This window comes from Passer domesticus, chromosome 1 (genome assembly GCF_036417665.1).
Source record: "Passer domesticus isolate bPasDom1 chromosome 1, bPasDom1.hap1, whole genome shotgun sequence".
NCBI classification, from domain to species: Eukaryota; Metazoa; Chordata; class Aves; order Passeriformes; family Passeridae; genus Passer; species Passer domesticus.
In genome coordinates, this window is record NC_087474.1 from 20,486,749 (window position 1) to 20,512,177 (window position 25,429).

At 38.3% G+C, this 25,429-nt stretch overlaps 1 protein-coding gene across 2 annotated transcripts in view; it reads left to right on the forward strand.

The window, feature by feature from the left end:
- The window catches only part of NMT2 (N-myristoyltransferase 2), a 31,344-nt gene that overhangs the window by 1,667 nt on the left and 4,248 nt on the right, over positions 1-25,429 (forward strand). The window contains exons 2-10 of one of the 2 annotated variants that reach the window (XM_064408965.1): positions 7,038-7,173; positions 12,163-12,307; positions 16,293-16,411; positions 16,508-16,599; positions 16,706-16,822; positions 17,380-17,550; positions 18,733-18,841; positions 22,287-22,457; positions 24,647-24,814. In XM_064408965.1, coding sequence (XP_064265035.1) covers positions 7,038-7,173; positions 12,163-12,307; positions 16,293-16,411; positions 16,508-16,599; positions 16,706-16,822; positions 17,380-17,550; positions 18,733-18,841; positions 22,287-22,457; positions 24,647-24,814 — 1,228 coding nt within the window. The remainder of the gene's footprint in view (positions 1-7,037; positions 7,174-12,162; positions 12,308-16,292; positions 16,412-16,507; positions 16,600-16,705; positions 16,823-17,379; positions 17,551-18,732; positions 18,842-22,286; positions 22,458-24,646; positions 24,815-25,429) is intronic. The other variant, XM_064408973.1, reaches the window with a different exon arrangement.

A 25,429-nucleotide genomic window follows, 5' to 3' on the forward strand; every position in this document is an offset into this window, starting at 1 on the left:
TGTGTTAGAAATAATTGCAGTAATATAAACCAGGGATATTAAAAGGGACAAAATAGTGTTTTGGTATTTTGGAGGTTTTGTTACATTTCCTTCAGTAAATGTGTCACAGTTGGTGATTCCCAAATACATGAAACTAAAGTCCTAAGAGCAGAGAGTTGTTATTTATTGTTCTTCATAGGAACTGACTTGGCATCCTGGTTGGGATTGTTTGATAGCCAGGTAATGATTCAGTTAATGATAACCGTGTAATGATTCAGGTTTGATTCAGGTAATGCCTGTCCAGAATTTGTTTGGATTGTATTCCTACTTCAGTTTCCTCTCCTGTCTGTGTGCGTGTCCAGGCTGTAGCTGCCCTCTGCAGTGTAGCTCTGTGTGTGGCTGTGCTTGGGCTGCTGTGACAGCAAGTGCAGTGTGTGAGGAGCAACCAGGGAACAAAGAATTGCACTTCAGTGTGTTCTGAGTCACAACTTGCTGCTCTGCTCCAGCACTGCTCTCTAAGGGACACCAGCTGTAGCCTCTGTGGTTTCTACCTTCTACTGCGGACTGTAACAGTAAAAAACTGGTCTCTGTTGAATATCCCAGATGTATTTTAATGAGTGTTTTTTAAGTTTAGTTAAATTAGTAGTAGATAATTCCAGTACAAAAAGCCTCTTAAGTATTAGTATCTGCTTCATGAAGTCTCATATTGACTCTTGAATTACTTTATTTTCCTGTAATCCTTGAAAAATCTTGCTTGCTACTCTTTGTCTGCAGGCTGAAATACTCAAACAAATTCCAGCAAGAGAAAGGAAAAAATCTCGCAGTAGAGCATGCAAGATCTACTCTTGATCTGAGAGATTAGCCTATAGTAATAGGAGCCTAGTTAATCCCTGTTTTCTCCCTGTCATTGTATGTTAATTCTTGAGGTAACTTTAAAGTTTGCTTCAAGGTTTTAGATTAGGTTTTATATACTTAAGCAATTTATGAGCAGTCCAACTAGTTGAGACTATGACTGTGTCAACTGACTTGCTAAATGCTGTGTGGTCTCCATTAGTGCTGATGAGTATTTAAACTCATTCTGTTTTAACCTGCGCTTTTTTAGAAAGAGGCAGAATATTGTATGTCAGTCTCTATTGGATTGCCATGTAACTTATTTTCAGGATGTTTCTTAAGATTTGAAAATAAGTCCTTACAATATTGCCGACAGGAAAACGTGATTTTTAGATAGATACGACTTTTTTCTTTGTTTTTTTTTTGTGGTTTTTTTTTTTTTTTAAATTTACAGGGTGTTTTGTGCCTGAGCACTGAATGAGTGCAGCAGAAAATAACCATTTTGTAGCTCTCAACTGTGAAAATGTCTTTGTCCTCTGATTCTGCTCCTGTTTTTTAGAGGCAGGATTATGTATGTTGTGTGACTCATTGCTGTTTTCCTGTTCTGTAGTTTGCTCCTGCTAGACGCATTATGCTGTATTTGTTCTCTGTTGTAATAAAGTGTGGTTTTCAAAATATCTTTGTTAGTGTGTATGTAGAAAAAAGTGTATTTGTTGCACCTGGATCCACCCTGCTAAGCCCAGCCTTATAAGGTCTCTCACATTCTAAATAGCTCCTTATGCTCATTGCCAGAAAGGCCTTGGGCACAAAACATTTAGTAAACAAATGAGAAAAAGGTATGACCTTTAAACAACTCCCCCAGCCCTCACAAATTATTTGCTTTGAATGTTTTAGTAGTATACCCCTATGATTATTGTTTAAAAAGGCCAGCTTTGTAATGAATACTACTTCTAGATTTAAAAAAGAAGCAAATATTTTTAAGGTAGTGGGAGCAGTGCTTGGTTTTAGCAGGTGGGTTTTATGTCTCAGAGTACAGATTACAGACTTGAAGGGTGAGGCAGAGGAGACATGCAGCTCTGAGGAATACTCTTGGGTTAGGGTTTAAGGTATTGCTGCTAGGTTTTCATGCTAAAAACCTTGCATTATCAAGTATTGAAATGTATGGAAATTAAATCTTCATGCATATAGATGCTTTGTAATGACAGTTTGTTAGTAAGTGGAATTTGAAGGGCATAGACCCTTCTGGTCAAGACCTTTCTATGTTGTCTTGGAGTGGTGGTAGTTTTTCACAGCAGTGAGAAAGCCCTTTGTACCTAAACCTCCATTTTCTTTATGAACCAGTGACAGCCCTAGTATAAATAATACTGCTTTAAAATTTTTTGAAGTCTTGCCCATATACATGAGACTTGATTTTTGTGATCAAAAAGATGTGTGTAACATCTTCAGAAAGACAGCTTTGCAACCTCACTTACTCACAGAGAGAGAAGTACTGTGAAGGCAAGAACCCCACACAGGCCTTTGCAGTTTAAAAATAAACATCTGAAGCACATGTTTGGTTTTAAATTTGAGAAATTGCTAACTTAAAATTACCATTCCGTGTAACATAAAACAGATGTTGACATTACAAAAGTCTGTTTCTGCTAAAGCAGAATTTAGTGTTCAAAAAGGAAATTAAAATAATAATGACAATTGGTCAGTGAGAAAGATAATCTCAAACTAAGGGAACCAAAAGAGTTTGACCACCCGAACAGGGTAATTGTCATACTCCTCTGGATTTTTCCATCTCAGCTTTTCATGGATTTGCTCTGAGCCTCATAAAGTAAGTTTTTCCACCCTTGCCACACTTCTCCCCAAATGCACCAAGTATTCCCATTTTTTCAGTTTAAAAAAACTCAGTCCAACCAAAACACCACCACATGCAGGGAGAAGCAAAAGTATTTTTTCCCACATCTATGCAAAACACCAGATGTGTGTACATAAGTGGAAAGGTATGTGGGTGGGATCATGGGCTTGCATTTGTGACTTGCAGACAAAATCATAAAACTGTAGGCCTATGTGATTACCTCGGAGTCCTGTCCACAGCCTGTTTCTGGGGCAAGGTTAAGTCATTTTGGGGGAGAATAAGGTCTTTTGACCCTTCTTCTGCCTCAACTGAAATTTCATTTGCATGTCACTTTTATGCTGGCCTCACCCTTTTCTCATTCATCAGGCTGACAAAATTGTCATTGTGGGTGCAGTTAAAAATATCTTAGACTGCGTCTGTACTTAGATACAGCTGAACCTCAGTGTGTAGACTTGCCCTCCTGTCATTAAAGTTCTCCTGGTATGAGTGTGTCTCCACTAGACTGACATAGGCAAAATCTTCCAGAAGTCTTAACATTGAATGCTTTTATTTGCATCATCTGTTGTGGTCTGTGTGTCAGGCTGGAGTGGGGCAGATGTGTTGATCTGATGTGTGAAAAGGTCGCGTTTCCTGACCTGCCAGCTTGACATGGCAGCACCCTGAGCTCTGTGTGGTTTGTCTGCTTCCCACATAGGACCTGAGCTCGGAGTTGTGTCACTTTACAGGTGCAGGGTAGTTTGGAAAAAAAGATTTCACGGTTAAAGGTCAACTTTCATATAAATGGAAACTTTCTTCGTCCCAGATTCTAAGTGTGAGATATAATTCAATGTGTCATTATATAGGTGTATCTAACCAGATAGAGGAGAATTCAGATCTTAGTCAGCACACAAGAATGTCAGAGAAAAGCTTTTAACAGCAGCCTTTGGTTTCAATCTTGTTACCTTTGCATATCCTTTGTGCTGTCAAGTCCAGCAGAATTACTACAAGTTGAGCAACCAAGTTCCTCCCTTCCCAGCCATTCTCACTCCCAGTTTTAGAGCCTGTCAGCTCTCTCAAGGCAGAGCATGAGAAGGACAACAAATCCTGTGATGTTTTTGTTTTGCTTCTGGCCTGATTTGCTTGGTATCTCTGGTTGTAACTTGTGTTGGACAAACCTGTTTACTGAGTAAAGTTTCTGTGTGCTGCCTGCTGCCAAATATCTGGGTTGCAGGCGTGCCTAAATAGTAGGATGAGTAGAAATCTACTTAAATCCTCTTTTTACATTGTGCGGACTGTAACAGTAAAAAATGAACTGACCCAAGTAGGAGACTGCATAAACAACTGCTCAGAATGATCCCTGGATAACCTGCCAGACAAAAATACCAGTATTTATTTTGCAACAGACAGTGTGAAAGATTTAAACCTGAAGGTCATAAACCACGGACTGGGATTTTGGAACATTAAAAAAAAATTAAAAACTAGTAGTGTAGTTTTAAATGCCACATATATTTTACAGCAATTTGCTTCTGTCTTCCTTCTTTCCAAGCTGAAGACTATACATTTCTAAATGAAAAAGATCTGTAATTGGTCAAAGTACAAACTACAGTTGTCCTGGTAAAAGTACAGTTTGACTGGGGATAACATTAGTAAAGCTTGGCAAAGCTGATTTTTCTCCATAGCTGCTAAGCTTTTTTTTAGTTCAATTGTTCATTATTTCACCAAACTAAATAAAACATTGACCCTCAGGTAATTCTAGAGAGCAAAATTCCCCTGTGGTGTATGTGACGCTGGATCCTCCTGAAAGACAAGAAGACAAGTGAGCTGCGCTGGTGCTGTTCAGGGCTCGATGCCTGTTCAAGAACAGTGTTTGCTGAAGCTCCAAATAGCCTGGTGTTCAGCACACAAACCCTTGGGAGCCAGCTCAGGGACACACAGGCATCATTTGTTTGCTGTATGTGAGGTGGTACAGGGAAGAACAAGCTTGTGGAGAGCTGCACAAAGTAAAAAAAATACTTCATTAAATGAATCTCAGCAAAGGTGAAATGACTTCCCCTAGTATTTTTATCTCAGTTTTGCCAGATAGAGGTGGTGAAGTCTTAGGTCTTGTACACATGTGTGAGGTTTTACTGTTTTATATTTACAACCACTTGTGTGTCTTTTAGGTCTGTTCTGTGTTTAAATTCTGTACAAAATGTCAGCTTGGTATACAGGCCTTCAGATAGATTTAAATTTTATTATTTTAAATGAGTTGACACTGTGCTGCCCAGGTGGCCAAGGAAGCCGGTGGCATCCTGGCTTGTATCAGACAGAGTGTGGCCAGCAGGACCAGAGCAGTGATCATACCCTTGTACTTGGACTGGTGAAGCCACACCTTGAGTCTGTTTTGAGCCCTTCACTGGCCTCAAAACTAGAGCTGGAGCACATCCAGAGAACCGCAGCAAAGCTGTGAAGGGGCTGAAGAGTAAGTCCTGTGAGGAGTGGCTGAGGGAAGTGGGGTTGTTTAACCTGGAGAAAAGGAGATTCAGGGAGGATCTTGTTACTCTGTAGAACTACCTGAAAGGAGGTTTTAGCCAAGTGGGGGTCGGCCTCTTCTCCCAGGTAACAAATTACAGGACAAGAGAAAATGGCCTCAGCTTGCATCAGGGGAGATTTAGATTGGATGTGATGAAAAATCTTTTCACCAAAGGGGTTGTTGAGTATTGGTAGGGGCTCCCCAGGGGAGTGGCTGAGTCACCGTCCTTGTGGGTATTGAAAACATGTGTCGATGTGGTACTGAGGGATATAGTTTAGTGGTGGACTTGGGTTAATGCTGGGCTCAATGATCTTAAAGGTGTTTTCCAACCTACGTGCTGTGATTGAATAAAATTGTGATTCATTGTGGATCATGTAGGTGATCTGGCAGTATGTTCATTCTGCAACAAAAGATTTTCTCCCAGCGTCACTTACACAAGTCCATCTTTTGTTTCTGCAGCCTTCGAGTAAATGCTTCAAACTCTCTTGTCTCTCCGTTGTGTTTGATCTGCTCTACTGTTGTCCATTGAGTAGCAGCTTGGTCCTGTTCTAGAGGCTGCGGCATTTACAATGCTTTTGTTTTGGGAGCATAACCCAGTGTAACTTGGAATGTTATGAACTTCTTGAGATTGATTCTTGAGATTGATCTTTCACTACTTTCTAAAGACTATTCTAAAGTACAGTAAGGATCTCACAAAAATCAGTCTTTGCTGAGTTGTATTGTTTGGTTAATTGCAGGGAAGGTGTTTACTTGACAACACCAGCTCAGGCAAGGTATAGATGCTAAGACTGGTCATCATAATCTTAAAATTGAGCATGTTACAGCAAATAATACATCCCTTGCAAATACGTTGATGGGAATAACTTTAGTTATGTTCTTGTGAGTTTTCTTTCGTTTTGTTTGTCGGTATGGTACCTGGGGGTTTTCCCCCTGCAGAATTAAAAGAAACAATTGTTTGTTGCATTGACATTTTTTCTTTTCCAGTGAAAAACACCCAAGCCCCTCAAACTCTGATATCTGTCTTCTGTTCCATTATGCACATATGGTTTTGAGAGATTAGCCTCTTGAAGACAATTTAGTGTTAATTGACTCATTGCCTCTGTATTTTCATTTTGTCTGAGAGCTCATCCCACACTTTGCAAATTCTAATCTAATCTTGATTCTATATCTTAATTATTTTTAAAATAAAAATCTCCATTAAGAATAACTTATGTTATCAATAATCAAAATATATCAGAATCTTCAAATGCAATTTTTACTTTGTTGCTGGGTGGAGCTTTTTAATTAAAGTTGACCCCATTGTGCTTATTGTTTTAAAGCACAAATGTTTGGTTAGTTTTATGTTGTCTCTTACTGGGATTTCAGCAAGACTCTCATTATGGCTTAAGTTAGAAACAAAATTTCCAGAAAACAGAATGTTTCATCTGGATTCTTCTCAAATTCAGATGTGTCTTATGGTTGAGCATGAAGGAGAAAAAGTGTTGGGTCACTAATAGTAACTGAGTTTCCAAGGAGGTTACTTTCCTCAGTTCCCATACTTTCTTGTGTTTCTCCAAACTGTTGAATGTGGTAGTTTTGTTTTTTTGCTGGGTAATAGTCCGGAGAAGAGCACTGGTCTCTATGTAGTGTCACAATTTGACATGAGTATGTCAGAATGCCTGGTTGTCCTGGTGTCAGAGCATTAAACAAATGAGACAGCACTTGCAGGAAGTTTTTCATCAATCCTGTCAGTTCCCCCCTTCCTTGCTTTCTTTCCACTGCCTTTTCTTTACATTCAAAACGCTGTTAGATTTTTCATATCAAAATGCTGGCTTTTCCATATTTAACTTTTTTTAAATTTGAGGCGCAGTGGTATTGATTTTTCTTATTGCACATTCTTTGAATCTCTGGCAGAAGTCCTGGCGGGGATTTGGGAGCGAAGAAGAAGAAAAAGAAGCAGAAGAGAAAAAAGGAGAAACCAAATTCTGGAGGCACCAAATCAGATTCTGCATCTGACTCCCAGGAAATTAAAATTCAACAACCTTCAAAAGTGAGAGCCTGGTTCTGTTTTAATTTGTGCGTGCTTTCTAATTTAATTTTAATTTGCATGTCACTTGTTGTTAAAGTGAGTTGGTAGTTCTGCTTTAGTGTGTGAAAATTAAGCAAATGTTTCCTGTCCTGAACAGAGAGAAGCAAGCCGAGAACTGGTGTTTTCAGAGCTGCTGTCACCACCACGGTGGTGTACTGTGAGAAAGGCAGAGGAGGAGTTTTGTCTTTCTCTTTGAGCACTTAGAGCTTGGGCTAGTGGCAACCTCATTGCATAGAATCATAATCTGTGATGGTAATGCTTTTAAATAGATTTTATATTTGATGAATTGCCTTTAGTTTTTAGTCACCATCTAACTTGGCTTAGTGCAGTTTTGGTCACTTGTGCAGCATGAAGCTCTCTCAGCAGCAGCAGCAGGAGGGAAGGTGGGCCTGCTGTGCTACAGAGTCTCTTTAGGGCAAGCAAGCAGCATGTATTTGTACATAAAATGCAGTAATCTCAAACATGGAGATAAAGGCTGAAGAAAAATTTTGCTGTCAGAAGGGCCTCTACTATAATTAAGAATTGCTTGGGAGAATGTACAGTCATTGTGGATTTTCTGATAAAATAGCATTGTCTGTGTGTGCTTTTGTTGATCGTGTTCTGAATGAACAGTGAATAACATGATGTGGTGCCTTTTTAGCATACAGCTTTTATCCCAAGAGAAATCTAAGTCCAAGAACTAAAGTTTGTAAAACTAAGAAAGTTTATGGACTGTTGAGCATATTGAGGTTTTTTTTTTTTTTTTGCTTTATCTGATTATTGTAGGGAACCTTACACCATTGTACCAACAGGAATCTTTGTCCTGTAAGATTTGTCAAGTACATTGGGGCTACCACGTAATTTTAGGGGGAAAAGATTGTGTTCTGGCTCATTAGCATAGTGATAGATTTTTGTGTTGTCCCTTTAGATCATGTTGTCCCATGCTGCCTTGATTGCTTTGCATGGGCATATTTGGCACAGGGGACACTTTATAATATGTAGGGAGATCTTAAGTACTTTGCCACATGTTTTGATACTGCATTTCTGTAAAACATGTAATGAACTGCTAGTACAGGAAGACTGTTGGCAAATCATGCACAAGTAACTTCACACTCCTACAGCTGGCATGAGGTAAATTTTGTGTTAAATTAAAGGCATAGTTAATTGCTATAGTATCCCATGGGTTCCTTGATTTTCTGCTGACCAAGATTATTGTTCCATGTGTTGCCTCTAATTGCATTAAAAGAAAGCTACTTCATGGTTTTTTTTTCCTTTTGTGTGCAAGATTTTAGTCCTGCACCTTGCAGCCTTGCGCACCATTTCTCTGCGTGGTGTGTGTGGAAGCCTATCCACATTCACACCACACCATGTGATGTGTGGTGCAAATGCGGAAGCCTGTCCTTGTTCCAAGTTGTGTGCTTAGAGTGGCACTGTTCATGATTATTTTACTGACACAAGTTTAGTCAGTTCATTAGCAATCTCACAAAATTTTCTATTTTATTGGCATAAAGAAAAAGTCCTTATGTAAGTCTTTCTTTCAAACTCTAAGCAGCTAAACCACTTTACTTTTCTTTTATGGCTTTCACTTTTCTCTAGTTACAAATGCATCAACATTGCCTGGGGGCTTATTTTGCCTTCTCTGCTATGTTGCAGGTCTGTCTTAGACAGCTATTCTGTTACAGATTTTTTGAAAGCATCTTAGACTGCTGATCTGGATCAGTGTGGAAAAGTATATTTATTTTGTCTGCTGCTCAAGTAATAGTTAGATTTTGTGTTCATGTGCTGTATGAAATTTAATATAGAAAACAGGCTTTTAGTGTTTGCTTGCTCTTGGTTGAAAAGAGTTTATTTTAGAGGAGAATGACATTGTAGACCTTACCTCTAAGAGACTATATGCAAGATCATCAGATAGAACTCATTGGGGCTCTTGAACTCATTGAAAAGGATTTTGAAGAAGGATTTTGAGGTCACGTGAGTTTGTAAACAGGTCTGTCAGTCTGGAGATGAGTAAAGCAGAACAATGAGTCTCCTTGGCTTCTGCCTTCCTTATAGGTGATGGTAGTGATAGTAGACCTTTTGAACTCTGGTGTGAGTGTAATCATAGCAGTAAATGATTATTAGCATTGTATGCTTATGGTCTGCTTATGGTGACCTTGAGGACGCTTCACTGCCCATCTCACAAGACTTCCATCTCTTCCTATTACAAGTTCCAGTGATGTAGGCTGTCCACACTGACACGAAGAAAGCCTGCCATATCTGCAATCTCATCAGTCATTATTGTAGTCACTGGTGGCCTACACAACCTGGTCACAGAATAATAGATTGGAGGGGACATCTGAAGGTGTTTTGACCAGCCTGCTGCTTAGAGCAAGTCCAGGTAGATCAGGTTGCTTGGTCTCCAAGAATGGAGGCTCCTCAGTCTTTGTGGGTAATGTATTCCGGTGTTTGACCACAGTTTTCAGTAAAAAAAAAAAAAAGTAATTCCTTATATCTAAATGGATTTTGCTGGTTTGCAACTAGTCTTCTTTGTTTCTTGTCCTATCACTGTTCCTCTGAAAAGATTTGGCTTAGCTTTCTTTATATCCTCCCATTAGGCGGTAATAAGATTTCTCCTACTCCCTCAACCTTCATTCTTAAGGCTGAACAAAGCAAGGTCTCTCATCCTCTTCTTGTGTGTGATGTGCTTCAGCCCCCTCTTATCTTGGTGCCCTCCAGAGAACTCATAACACTGCCAATGTTCTCCTTGTAATGGAGAGCCCCAAGCTATAAGGTGTGACCTCAGGGATGCCACATAAAGGGGAAGACTTCCTGGCCAGTGTTACTGGGACTGCCTAGTATGCAGCTGTCCTTTGCAGGCCAGCAATCTGCTGGCTCATGTCCAGCCCTCTGCCCACCTGGCCCTCCCAAGTTTTTTTCTGCAAGCTGCTTCCTAGCCAGTCCATACTGGCCTCTGCCTTGGAATGGGCTTTTTCTAACCCAGATGGAGGACTTTGCTTTTGCCTTTGTCAGACTTGATTAAATTTCTTTTTCCAGCTTGTCAAAGTAGCTTTGAATAGCTGCTCTGTGGTTCAGCATATCAACAGTTCTAGAAATTCTTCTTCTAGGTATCATCTGTTCACTTGCAGAGAAAGTACTCTTTGTCAAGTCCAGGTCATTAAACAGTGTTGACCCCTGAGTCCTCCCCCTTGCATTCTTGAAAATGGGTGTGACAATTTTCCTTTATCCATTTATAGGAAACTTCCACCAATTACTATTTTAAACTTAATAGATGCACTAGCATCATCCAGCTCCCTTAGCATCCTTACATGCATTTGGTCTGTTTTCAGGGACCTGTGCATGATTAGTTTGCTCAACAGTCCCTGACTTTCTCTCAGACTGCTACAGTGCACAGGGACATCAAAAGCCTGAGGTCATAAACAAAACTGATGCAAAAACAGCATTTCCTACCTCACCCCCTTGCATGACAGGGCTGTCTTGTGTTCTGATGAGATGTTTGCCCTTAACTGAAATTAAACAAAAGAGCTGGTTTTTGTTTTTCTAATTCTTGTGAAGTTTTGTGTAGGTTTTCCTTGCTTTCTATTGAAGGAAAACAAAAAGTATTTAAAGTAAACTTCCGATCTCTGAGTGTTTTGAAATGAAAGGGATTCCTTGTGATGTCCATAGCCATGGTCTATTTAGTACCTGAACATTAATTTCTTACTTAATATTATGCTAATAAGATCTTTCTTAGGAACTTTTATTTTTTAGATTTTTCTGCTTTTTTAATGCAGAAGACATATTATAGACTTTAAATAAATATACAGAATAAATTACAGTGTGTGTCAGCATTTATGTATGATTTCATGATGTACTGATGAGATTTCAGAATTTATCTAGTGGTATTAGTAATGTCTAATTATGTCTCTGTTATCCTGATCTAGAAATAAGGTGGCTTTTTAGGCTGGAACAGTGTTGTTCTAAGGTTTATAAACATGTTAATTCACAGTTACTCGGTTGACAGGTGTTTAAGGCACACTTACAGGTGAAATTTGCAATACTTAAACATTAGGCATTCATTTTGTTTCATTAATTTAGATAAAAGTGTTTATTATAAATAGTAAATGATGGGCTGCATGAGCTCCAGGCACAAAGTTTTGCTTTTTTTGTGATTGAGGATACCAGAGCCTGGTCACCCAAATTAAGCTTTACCTTAATTTTTACATTTATATTATGGTGGTTTTTCAACATACAAATCCTAGAAAGAAAGCAAAATATGGAAATAGTAGTCCCTTGCTATTCAGTTAAAAAAAAAAAAAGTCTGGCTTGAAATCTCTGTGCAGAATTGCTTAAAATTTTCCAGTACATTTGAGACTGTTCTTTCAGATGCATTATTGCACTGCAGTCTAGGGAAACCTGAGCACAAGCATGCTGTTGGTATGCCTCAGAACAGGACTTACTACTAGGAAGATAACAAAACAAAGAGATTTAAAAAGAGAGAGGGAAATATCCATTTAGATTTAGAGGCCTGTTGCCATTATTCCATTGCACTGTCCTTTGGAGGAAAAATTCTTATTCCTGTTACATTTACTCAAGAGTGATCAAAAAACTCCATGTACCAATGATGCCTTTTTTGTTAAATACCTAAACTGACCCCTTTTCTTGGTATTTTATTGTGTTTTACCAGAGGAACAGGGAATATAAGAGACATTTTTTATTGTGATACAGTTTCCTGTCTTAATACTGCTGTATTTGTGTTAAAAATGTTGATGTTTCTTGGTTAAATGAAAGTACTGTTGACAACTGTTTTGTTTACCTGTTGCCCACCTAACTTATTTCCACCCTCCTATTTACAAATGTTGTACCTAAACGAACCATGATGAGAAGAGTAGCTGTAAGAATAGGTAACAGTAAAAGAAATTAACATGTTTGTACAGCTATTTATGAAGTAAATGTACTCAATAAGCTTCCTGCTCTGTTTGTCTGTTTATGCAGAATCCAGCCATTCCAATGCAGAAGCTTCAAGACATCCAGAGAGCAATGGAGCTGCTCTCTGCATGCCAAGGCCCAGCAAAGAATATTGATGAGGCTAGCAAACGTAAATACCAGTTTTGGGACACACAACCTGTACCTAAACTTAGTAAGTTCAACTGGATCTGTGTGAAAGTGCTGTCTTATGATCACTAAAGAAGTGTGCTAGCTCTGTGGGATGTTCTCTAAAACGGGTATAAAGTTGGACTGTATGTGGTAGGGATCCTTAGTCTTTTGTGTAGTTTATGTGGAATTCTTGATGTTTTCCAGGGAAGTGGTTGGTTTCCCTGCAGATAATATGCAAGATAACAATGTTAATAAATTTCAATCTGATGTCCTCTGTAAAAATGAGAAATGCTATTGAAATAGCATTCTTTTGTGTATTTTAGGTCTGAAATATTGAACAATAGAACGTAGAAGTCTTTTTCACTTTAGGAGAAGTAAGAACTCTTAAGTGGTGACAGAGTAAACTTTAATTTTTTTATTAGTAGTATTTGTTTTGTTTATTTATTTCTATTTCCTTACATTTTTTTTTCAATAAGTGGATTTGCTACCACAGAAATAATGACTCTCCAGTGCCATAGGTTGCACTGTTTTAATACAGCTTTAAGTAGACAGTGGCACTTGCCTGATACACAGAGTCTTTTTCTGTTGTGTGTTCATGTTCTCCACAACGTACACTACCTTGAAGACATGCTTTCTCAGATTCTGTTCTCTGTTCTTGATGCCAAGTGAGATGATATGATCTCTCCTTGCCTTTAAATTTATACTGAATTTGACAAATTATTTTTATATTAATCTGATCCCTGATAATGCAGTTGGTAAATCTTCTCATTGTTGGAGAAAGTAGTTGCTTCTGTGTTGCTTTCTGAACCTTCTTTTTCTGCTTTCATTATCTTCAAGATAAGCAGTGACAGCTTTTCTGTGTGAACATATCTTAAGGGCCCCACAAATAAAACATTCTCAGCACAGTAGCTGGTGCTGCTCTGTCCTGCAGGTTTCTCTCCATTGCACTGGAGACTGGTATAGAATAAGCAGAAAAAAAGTAGAGTCTAAAGCACAGGAGCACTCTGCTCACTCTCTCTCCACAGGCAGCTTTTCACATTAATCCATGGCTATGGCTTAATCTGCAGCAAGCTCATTTCTTCCTGACTTTTCTTGCGTAGAGAAGTCCAGAGCAGAGTTCCTGGATACAGTATTTTCCTCTGGATTGGGTTGAATTGACCTGCCATGGCTTTTCTCTGTGCAAACTCTGTCCAAATACCTGCATAAAGTTATGGTAGTAATCCTCACCAGCAATCCAGCCTAAGGGGAGAAGGACCCTAGCCAAAATAAGTTAAAGTGTAAGTCAAAAAATGCTCTGGCCATAATCAAGCTATTCCAGAGCTAGTTCAGGTGTCTGTGCAGTAGTGCCAGGAGTTCAGTTCAGTTCAGGCTAATAAATGTATTTTACAGCACTTAGAGAGGAGAGTCTGTTGCTTGCCAGTCTAAAAAGGCCCATACAGTGGCTCAGAAAATGATTTGTTAGTGTTGTTCAGTAGAAATATGTTTCATGGAATTTGATCGGTGAGGTTTTGTCCAACAGTGTCTCTGAATTTCTTCTTAATCCCGCAGATTTGCTTTTCTTTATCTGCTGAATTAACAGATTGGGAAGTCATCACTAGTTGATATGCTTTATGTGTTTAGGTGGAAAAAATAATCTGTCAGTTCAAGAAAATGTTGTAGGGATCTTTACATTAAACTTACTTCAGAATCCTTTGGCCTTCAAGTTAAAATTATTAGCAATAGGTCCTTTAGTTATGCTACACCTGCCCTTTAGTGGCAGTAATGTTTGGGCTGTTGATACTTTTCAAAGTTTGCATAAAAATGCTAACAATTATGACCTTCCAAACTGGATGGCAGGCCATAACTATTAGTCAGGATTGTGCATCATGTGGAAAAATTCATACTCAAAGGAACATTTGACTGTCTAGTTTGATGATGGCTGACAATACTGTTGAGTGTTTACAGGTAAGAATCAGGGGGAAGGACAACAGGGCAGATACCATGGTGTGAGTCAGTTCTAGACTTCCCAGCCAGGATGGAGAGGCAAAGGAAATATTCTTTAAACATCTGGCAGAAGTCTCACAATCACTAGCTGTTGTTCTCATCAGGACTTCAACGTACGTAGGATTTGCTACAATTACAAGTGACTTAATTATAGATTCTAGATAACAGCATTCCTGCTATGCTCAACTCATGCACATGCACACAGGCACAGAGTTGTTTACATGCTACTGTGTTCAAAGGTGCCTGTTAAAAATTCCTCTTGAGCCCAGTGACATACCTTGAGTCCCTTGCGTTTCTCAGCAGGCAAGGGTTGAGCTTTGAGGAGTGGAGGGTGTCAGTGTAGGCCTCATGCTCAGCAAGTCTTCAGAGCATCACAGACTTGAGGGTATGCAAGACATCCCTCTCAGAGGGAGGAGCTGGTGCAGCCCACTGTGGTCCAGGGCATTGTAAAGGGCCTGACTTAGGACCACTCTTCAGAGGATTGCCAAATAATTGGCTTTAATCATTAGTAAGTTTCCATCCTGGTGGTAACCAGCATTGGTAACTGCTTTTTGAAAAAAAAAAAAAAAAAAAAGCTGAAAAATCCCATCCTGTAACAATGGTACCATTTCACTTGGGCTACAGTTCAAGTAAATGGTGTTCCAGGGCTGTCAGGGAATAGTTGATTATTTGGTAATCACTGATTATCCCTTGTTCCCCACCTTCTTCAGGCGAATGATGATCCTGATACAGTTAGTGTCACTCCTGCCTTTACTGTGCAGGAGCTCCTGTTAACAGTCAAGGGACATTTCACTGCCCAGCTGGTTTGGTCAAGGCTTACCAGGAACTCGAGATCATAGAGCAGGCCCAAGGATGGATGGAGAGATGCACCACCAAAGGGACTGCAAGGATGCTGAGGTTATGCAGGGAGAAAATCAGGAGATCCAAAGCCTTACAGTGTGATCTGACTTAATGGACAATGCTACAAGAAAGACATTGAGGTGCTGGACTGAGTCCAGGGGAGGACAACAAACCTGGTGAAGGATCTGGAAAACAAGTGTGATGAGGAGTGGCTGAGGGAGCTGGGGTTGTTTAGCCTGGAGAAAAGGAGTCTCAGGGGAGACCTTATCACTCTACAACTACCTGAAATGAGGTCGTGGCCGTCTGGGGGTCAGCCTCTTCTCAGAGCTAACAAGCACTAGGACAGGGGGAAACTACCTCAAGGGGAGCTGTGCCAGGGGAGATTAAGATGGGATGTTAGGAAAAATCTGTTCACTGATGGATGGCTGAGAATTAGAAGAGGCTCCCTCGGGAAGTAGTGGGGTCACCATTCCTGGAGGTATTGAAAAGATATGTAAATATGCCTGTGGACATGTTTTAGTGGTGGGGTTGGCAGCGTAAGGTTAGTGATTGGACTGATCTTACAGGTCTTTTCCAATCTAAATGATTCTGTGATTTAGCTGCTTCTTAGAAGAGGAACAGCTGCAGTTTATTAGTGTATGCTAAGGACTAGTGCTGTAAAGTAAGGGAGGAGAAGAAAACATGCTTTCAAGTAGCATTTTAGGAATACATTTGACATGCCAACAGTATCTCTTAAATGCCCTGGCTTTGCTGTGTTACTGCTCCTGAGTAATCCTGTTGAGTTCAGGTCTGTTCAAGTCAGTGGTAAACAGGATCTGAGCCATAGCTCGTTAGCTGTGAGTACATGTTCTCATGATGAGGCTGTGGATCTTACGCCTGGCTAAATGCTGTGCATGTGCTGATAAGTTGCTGTCTCTTGTGTTACGAAATGCAGGATATCAGTTGAGATGGAGTGGTCTGTGCATATCTATAAATATTATGATGAGACAGTCATTAGTCTGAATGTGGTTTATGAGAATGAGAAGTAGTGTAAACTAATAATACTAATTTTTTCAGCATTTTTTAAAAGCTTCTTGTTCCATTTACATAATTATGAGGAAATACATGATGTGAATTAAATGCAGTTTACAGAACTATCAGAAAAGCTAGCAATGTAACAGTATTTTGGTTTGTTTGTTTTTTTTTTCCTCCTCCTGCCTCAAAAGATGAAGTTATAACTTCACATGGTGCAATTGAACCAGATAAGGACAATGTCCGCCTAGAGCCATATTCTTTGCCACAAGGTTTTATGTGGGACACATTGGATCTTAGCAATGCTGAAGTTGTAAGTAGAACAATTTTTATATGTATCTAAAATAATTCAAGTTTTTTCTGATTGATATGTGGATAAGTCTTTGGATTTTTTTGTGTATGTTTTCAGCTGAAGGAGTTATACACACTATTAAATGAGAATTACGTAGAAGATGATGATAATATGTTTAGGTTTGATTATTCACCTGAATTTCTTCTGTGGTGAGTAGCAAGTTCCACATTCTGTTCTGGCTGGAGTGCAATGAAGGGTGTTTTTATTACATCTTCTTAGGCAGTAATTTGTAATTATTTCTGTCATCACTTCTAGGGCATTGCGTCCTCCGGGCTGGTTACCGCAATGGCACTGCGGGGTTAGAGTGTCTTCAAACAAAAAACTGGTAGGATTCATAAGTGCCATCCCTGCAAATATTCGTATTTATGAAAGGTAAAATACACCAATTCTTTTGTATTTGTTAAAGAATAATGCCACAAAACAAACCTTAAACTGGTATTCATAGCTCTAGAGAACTTAAAAAGGGAGAACAAGGTGAAAAGCACCAATATTTATTTAAGGAGTTTTTTTAGTGATTGATGATACAGATAATGCCATACAATTTTCTGACCCTGCTGAAAAGTATTTATAGTTGATCAACTGGGATTCTTGGCCAAGTCTTCATACACTGACAAACATAAAACATTGTGACTCCACGTAGCATTGCTTGGATGCTGTACTGCATCTTAAAGTAAAGCAATCAGTAAAGTCTTGATAGAGTTTTGGTAAAGGAATATTGCAAAACTCTTAGAGATAGCTTGTATATTGCACAGTTTGTCATTGCAGTCACATAGGCATAGATCAGTGTTCCTTGCAGATGTACTTTGTCACAGGCAAGTTTATTTTACTTCAAATTCTTCTGTCACAATATGGAAAACTGTAATTATAAAAAATGGAAACATGCAGTGTGTAACTCTCTTTAATTTTTCCACTACTTAATGTCTTTTTAGTGTGAAGAAAATGGTAGAAATCAATTTTCTGTGTGTCCATAAGAAACTGAGGTCTAAACGGGTGGCACCTGTATTGATTCGGGAAATAACCAGAAGAGTAAACTTGGAAGGAATTTTTCAGGCTGTTTACACTGCTGGAGTGGTACTTCCCAAACCTGTGGCCACTTGCAGGTAACCTAGGTGATGTTCTTAATATTATTGGTTCCTGTAACAGTAATTTTAGAGAAAATATAACGTAATTGTCTAAAAACAGTAAAAGCATAAAATTCAAAGCTATTGTGGCCTTGACTAACCTGAAGGCCTGAGTGTTTGTCACTGTTGGTATTTTTGGTGTTGGGGTTTTTTATCCCCCTTCCCTCCCAGTGCCTCGGATAAAACAGCTTCTCGGACTAAAATTTAATTTGTGGTTTGTTTAGCATACTTTAAATAGGCTAACAGATGTTTCTGTTGACTTTCTGGTGGCAGCCATGCTACCAATGACAACATTGTATACCTGTGTTTTTCAAGTGGCCTGTGTCCCTGCTGGGACACTTCCCTGTTAACCTGGTTGCTTGCCAGAGATGGCAGAGCGATTCTGGTAATTGTATGATTTCCTTTTTTGAAATACTTTCATCTTTCTGAGAGAAAGAAGGACATTATTGGCATTTGATAAATACAGGAACACTACCATGTAGGAAGAGTTACAGTCAAATATAATTTCATTTGCTTGGAATGGATTTTATTTCTACTTGGAAAAGTTCAGTTCCTGCACTTTTAGTCCAGCTGTTTAGACTTCTGGAGGACAGAGTACCTTTTGATTTGAAATTGTTTTGTACCTATCAACACTAAAGATCCTGTGAGTTTCTGTAAGGAATGATGTGGGGGGTGGGGGAAATAAAAAGCAGTGCTGTGTTAGAATAACCCGAGATGCTCAGTTGCACAGTGACTTCCCAGGAAAGGGGAGAGCTCCTTCAAAAAAAAAAAGCTCAGACATGAGCAGAGGGTCCTGTCTGCACAAGAAAATAAATGTTGCTGTGTATGTATGGTGAATTTTTCAGGGCTGTGACAAATGCTAAAATGTGTAGCCCTGTGCTTATTCATTCTGTATCAAAAAGCATTTGCTTAGATTGAAAATACTGTGATAGCAAGCTTGTTTTAAAACCTATTGCTTGGCTATAGCTTTTCTTTTTTTTTTTTCTTTTTTTTTTTTTTTTTTTTTTTTTGTTAATCAGCCTTCTTATAGATGTAGTACAGGCTTGCTTAGAAACAAATTTGGAGAGTAGAAAAGGAAAAAGCAAGAAAGCAGGGCAATGGATGCAAGTGACACTGACACTTAAAATACTATTTAAATTCCTGATTTGGTTGTATTTCCAGGTATTGGCATCGATCACTAAATCCCAGAAAATTGGTGGAGGTGAAATTTTCACATTTGAGTAGAAACATGACTCTACAAAGAACAATGAAGCTCTACAGACTTCCTGATGTAAGCAGTATGACTTCTAGAGAATCCCCACAGTTATTGTGAGGCCCAAAATAACCTTCCATCTGTCTCTGACAGCACAGGCTTTTCTGTGTAAAGGCAGTGCATGCAGGACATTAGAAAAATAATCTCTGGTTGATGAAAAAGACCTTAAGAGCTGTACTATACAGAAGAGACTATTGCTGGAAATTTGGATCTCTATGGAGAAAATACAAATTTTAACCTAAAATCCTTAAGCAAAGGAAAAAAAACCAGAAAGCTTGACTTCACAAACATATGGGATTGAGTTGAAGATGCATAAGACTATCCTCGGTATGTTTAATCTGATAAGAGATTACTGGAACAGAAAATCAACAGTTCATGTCATAAAATTCTCAGAGAAGTCCATCAGCAACTTGGCTGAATACAGATGTATTGTTGATTCCACTCTAATTCACATTTTTTCTGTACTGTCAGAGAGTGTTGTTCTGCATTGAGCAGTCTCAGTAAAAGCCACTTCAGAATGTTGTGCACTGTTACTTTGCATGGTCTAGTAAAAAGCAAGTATTCTGGCATAGCTAGGTTAGTAAATTTTTTTTTCTCATATTTTCAGCTAATAGTTAAGCTTGCAAAAAGGCTTAGGGTGCATTTCCATGACAGGGCAAGTCACTGTAAATGCTGTGTACTGTTAAAAATTCTCATTGCTGTAATTATTAGCCTTTAGAATTTAGTCTGAACTTTATGGCTGAAAACAGTTCATTTGCTTGTAAAAGCTACCTTTTTTGAAGGGATTGCAGAGTATTCCTTACCTGGACCTTATCAGTAAACCTCTCTTTATTTAAACAAACCCTCTCTTTCGGTTAAAAACAATACTTTTTTCCTCACTCACAGTATTTATAATGATTTCTCTGATTTTGGAGAATTGTGTCTGTTGCTATATTTGACTTGATGCTGCAGATTCTCTTAGTGCCCAGATATGTGAGCAGTAGGCTGAGCAGCCCTTGGAATTGTGCACATGCCATGCCTTGATCTGTCCTCCTGCTGCTGTCGGAGATTCTCGTTTCCTGCCCCGCCTGGTGCCACCTGTGCCTGCACATGCAGCTTCTCCCTTGCGTGCAGGGCAGGCAGCACTTTGCAGAGCTTAAGAATTAATAACCAAATTAATTGGGTTGTAATCTTGAGCAGCTAAATATAGCTTCCGTCAAATCTTGAAGGCATTTTTAACAGTCTGAAGAGTGTAATATACAATTTCAAGTGTAGGTTTTGGTGGCAACTCTAGTAACATTGCTTATGGAAACAACTGAGGAAGTGATTAAAACATAAGGATCTTACTTGTAGTACCAGAGGTGTAACTACAGAGAATCGTTAGAAATAGCAGTTGTATCCTGATCATTTTCCTTTATCATAAAACCAAGTTTCAACAGAGAAGTGAATTATGGAAAATAAGTAATATATCATTATCTCATCCATAAAATATAGCTAAGGCAACCATACACTGTAGATAGAAGCACAAATTGAAAATAAGTGCATTCATTATCAGCTTTTAAAGCTAAGTGATGGAGGAGTCCATATATATCAGAATTTTTGCTAGTTTTAGGTTGGATTTGGGAGCTTCTCAGTGGAAAATAAAGATTTAGTCTTTGTTCTAATGTTTTCTCTTTAGGTCTTGTGCTTTGATTTTTTTTTGGTTTTTTTCCCTGAGAAAGGGATTAAGTGCTCTTGAGGGTTTTTCTCCTCAGTTTCAGGCAGTTATAAACACTACTGTCAAACAAATTTGTCCATGCTATCATGTTCCTCTGCACCAAACACTGTTTCTTGCATTTTAATCTCTTTTCTTAATGTCCTTGGAATATCATTGCCACTAGGAGCTCATCTCCCTTTAAGAGAATTAATCATTGCTAATCACTTGAACAGCCTAAATTAAAAATGTTTTCAGGTGAAATAACTACTGTAATTAACAAATATCACCCTCCCTAAAGGCTGTGCATGTACCTATAGACCCAAAAAAATAAAAGCATTTTTTTCCTATGTATTTAATTTCTTGAGCAAGGAGTTTTCTGGAAGAAGTAAAATTTGTCAGTATTCAGAGTATTTAGTATTTAGACAAGAGTATGTTTGTCTCTGTTGTCTTTTCCTGACTAGCTGAGATCCTGATGCTGGACAGTCACATGATTACGTGCCCAGAGAAACAAATTTTAGCACAGTTCTGTACACTTTCCCTCACCTCTGGGATTGCAAATAGTCACTTACTGATGGTGATTCTGAGCATTATTGGGGGGAAAAAGATCTTCCACCCCAGCTGCTTTTCCTCCATTCTTCCTGTATGTCAAGTGTACAGCCTTCTGGAATGGGAGCATTTAAAAATACAGATGATGTGCTGTTGTGGAGTCAAACCTGCCTAGAAAAACAGGAAGACTGAAATGTAATGCACAGGCCAGAGCTGTGACAAAATGTGCCTTGATTTCTCATCTGGCTGCTGGCTCCCAGAGCGTGTGAATAAACATCTCCCCCAGAATAATGCCTTTTGGGCAAAGCATAATCAGCTACACTAATTTCAGGCTTCCAGTAATCAAGTCTCTACCTGGCTGCTCTTGCAATCGACTTCGCTGTGATTAATGTGGTACGTGCCCAAGTATGTAGCTCAGACAGATGAGGCAGGAGAAATGAGCACTGAAGACAGCAAGCATTAGCCTCCCCAAAAGGAGTTATCCAGGAAGGCTGGCAAAAGATGGGAAGAAAACTTTATTGGTTGCAGAATTTAAACTTAAATTAAATTAAAACTTTAATAATTGCCTAATACTAGAAAGTATTTTTTTTCCATTTCTGATGTTTAAAGTCAGAAAAATATTTGTTAAAATAGGTCTCTAATTTCAGAGAGCTGTAAGTTATGAGAATCTTTCTTGTCACCAGAATAGCAGTTGTGCCTGTATAGAAGGTTGTTAGCAAAGAGGTTTACAAGTGCTAAAAATAGGTAGAATCTTTTTTGTTAAATAATTTATAATTAAACTTAATCAGCTGGCATTGATGTATAGCTTGACTGTAATTTCCATAAGTTTGCTTGAGATAACTTCTGATGTGCAATTTTTCTTTGTTTGGTTTCCGTGTCTGGGCCCCCAGGTAGTTTAGAAGAAGATAAATAGATTGACCTAAAAAAAGTAAAAAATATGAACAGCACAAAATGTAGGCAGTTGGCGATGGTATGTCTTTCTCTGGAGAAATGAAGCTGTTTCAATAATGAAATTAAAAGATTGAAGTGCCCCAGACTGTCCCAATAATTAGAAGAGAGGGAATTCTGATTGAAAGCAGTTTGTAAAATAGCATAATGAATTAGGTGGCTGGGATAAAGTAGGCTAATAATGAATGCATTATAGCAAGTGGAGTGACTGTGCAACCTACTTTCAGCCTTTGCTGTGTGTGCAGTTTACCTTTTAACATCCTAACATTTCTTTTACTTTTTTTTTTCACTAAGGCCACAAAGACTTCAGGTTTGAGACCAATGGAACAAAAAGATACTAAAGCAGTACAAGAATTAATCAATACTTACTTGAAACAGTTTCATCTTGCTCCTGTGATGGATGAAGAAGAGGTGGCTCACTGGTTCCTGCCTCGGGATCATATTATTGACACTTATGTGGTGGAGGTAAAATATGCACTAACGTATATTAATGTGAGTGAGTGTCACTCAGTAGTTCAGAGCACTCTGCACTCAGAGTGCCAGACAGTAATTCTTATCAGCATCAAGTTTTGAAATGCAGGCAATATGAAATATGTGTGTTACAGATAGAATTTGATACCATGAGTACAAGCTTTGTCCTTTGTATTACATTGTGTTAATTTAAAAGTGTTTGCGTGTGATAAACTGCAGTGCTCTTATAATACAATATCTTAAAGAAGAATTCTGAAATATCAAAACATCACTATCTTGACAAGAGCCCTACATGTCTTAAGATCAACTTTTCCACCTGCATTTCTTGATTCTTTTTTACAGAGGTATGACATGATACTAAGCAGTGGTCTTCAAACCTCCTTTTCTAGAAAAATGGAAAAATGATACCATGACTGAGACAATGATTTGGTTTGAGTTGGCTATCATTCTCCCAGGTGTACATGTTTCTGTCATACACCATTAAAAAATTCTGTTTTAAAAAAACTAATTTTAGAGGCACCTGCTGGGGGAGTTATGTTTTTTGATTGTTTGGTCTTTTTTACACACTGGTAAAGTGTTTTTTCCCAGTTAAAGAATGTGTATATGTATGAATTTGCACATGTGTGTATATATATATATATATATATATATATATATATATATATATATACACACACACATCTACCACCCTGAAGAGAGTTGGTCATGCCTCTCTCAAAATAAGGAGTGCAGGAAGAGATTAGATTAGCATCTGGATTGGAAATCTCCCAGACATGTTTGGAATAGGTGCACTAAAGCTAGTGGAAAGATACACCCTTCTCTTTGAGTCCATACTACATCAGTTGTCAACAGCATATTTAGACAGTGTATTACTTTATTTAAGTGATAACATTATTTTAAAATGATCAGGACTAACATCCCTACACCTTCTCCTCATAGACAAGCCCTAGGTTGTGAAGCTCTGCATTCTCACACTATAACCTGAATTTGTGCAGGAGCCTCAGCTGAATTAGGAAACCTAGAGCTGCTGGAGATGAGTGGTCCTGCCCATCAGTTTTTATTGTCCCAACTTAACTTTCTGCTTTGTAGTAGGTCTAGTGCTCATTGGACTTTTCATTGGTCTAATTTATAGCCCCATCTTCTTTCTCCACTCCCTCTTCTCTCTGCCCTGATCCCTGAGTTGGTTTTTGGCTTGCTTTGTGAGTTGAAGCCTCCAGGAGAATTCACAAGCACCAGGACTAGCATGAATGTGACATTAACAGTGCCATATTAACTCAGCAGCACAGTCTTCACTTGTTTTATGCTGTCTCTTGGACTAGTTTTTTACTATACAAAATGTAGGTTTGTTAGTGCTTAAAATCTTTTAAGACCTGTGTGACCTGGAGAAGCAACTGTCAGACTTCTAAGTCGTCTTTGTATGTGCAGATCTAAGACCTTAAACTACTCTGTATAATTTATGAGTTAATATTTTCATTATCCTTGCTAAATTTAGTGAGTGACTCAATAACTTTTCTGTTCCTTGTAGTTAGTATTACTCTACTACAGAATCTGTACCTGCTCTAAGAAAAAGATTTTTTGCATGTGGTATGTTCAACTGTTTTACATTTTACTGTAGAAGTACTATTAATTTAGGGAGCCATGTGAGGTCCTTCATTGAACTCTAATTAGTGGTTACTAGTCATTGAAAAGCAAAGCAAACAAGCAAGAAGTATTTGTGTGTCTCCTTTACCTTGTTTTCTTGGAGATACTCTGGGGAGTTTTTATTAATATACTTCGTATACCAGCACACTATTTTTTTTCTCTGGTTTTAGAAAGATGAGAAAAATATTCTTTGATGTGAATGTCATCAGGTTTTTAAAATGTCTGTGATATTTTAAGAATATTTTATTAAAAATTAGTTCAGTCAGAAAAAACTTCAATACTTTCAGTGGAAGTGTTCTTTGTTAGCTTTGTCTGTAGAAAACTACTGCTTTGACAATTGTTTGTCAAAATGTTAGTGTTGTAATAGACTAGAAAAATCTAAATGTTTGTTTCGTCTTAGCTAAGACTAGCTGCTGTACCATAGTACTTACAGTACACAAACCTTGCTGCATTTATTGCTTTCTGTAGAACTGTCACATTAGCCTAACCAGTAACTGATTACTTATTAATGGACTTTTTTGTTTTGGTTTGGTTTTTTATAGGGTTCAAATGGTATTTTAACAGACTTCCTCAGTTTCTACACATTACCTTCAACAGTGATGCATCATCCTGTTCATAAAAGCCTCAAAGCTGCCTATTCCTTTTACAATATTCATACAGAGACTCCCCTGTTGGACTTAATGAATGATGCACTCATTATAGCTAAATTGGTAAGTTGTAGGTTGAGTTTTTTCTGCCTCATTCACAAAAGGATTCTTAGGAATAGTGGCAAGATAAGAACTGGAGTAATTTATCCATGCTCCTGTGCATTTACAGCACAGAGTGCAGTTGATGAGACATATACAATACATATATAAAAATTTAAAGCAGTATGCTTGTTTTTCCTTTTTACTTTGAGTGATGCTGGGGAATGACAAATGCATAAAGTATTTGCAATAGCTTGAACTGTGGATACACCCAAGAGCACACTGATGACCATAGTCACTACGTATCAGAAGAATGAAAAGTGTCACTAAAATAATTTCCCTTGGAGATTAATTAATAATTGCTGTCAAATTCATTTGGCTTTTTAAAATTAATTTATTCCTAAAAAATTGAGAAATTTATTTATGTGAGCTTTATCATTTTATCATTGCTCTGTGTAAAGCTCGGTAGATGATGTCATGGTGTAGCTTTTAAGCATACTCTTAGGAATGGAATTATACTGATAGGTGTTTGGTTGATTGGAAGGGAAAAGACTATAAATGAAGTTCTTAAACAGAAGAATTTTGAGAGTTTAGTACTGTCTAATGAAAATCTGTCTCTCAGCTCTTAGGGACTGTGAT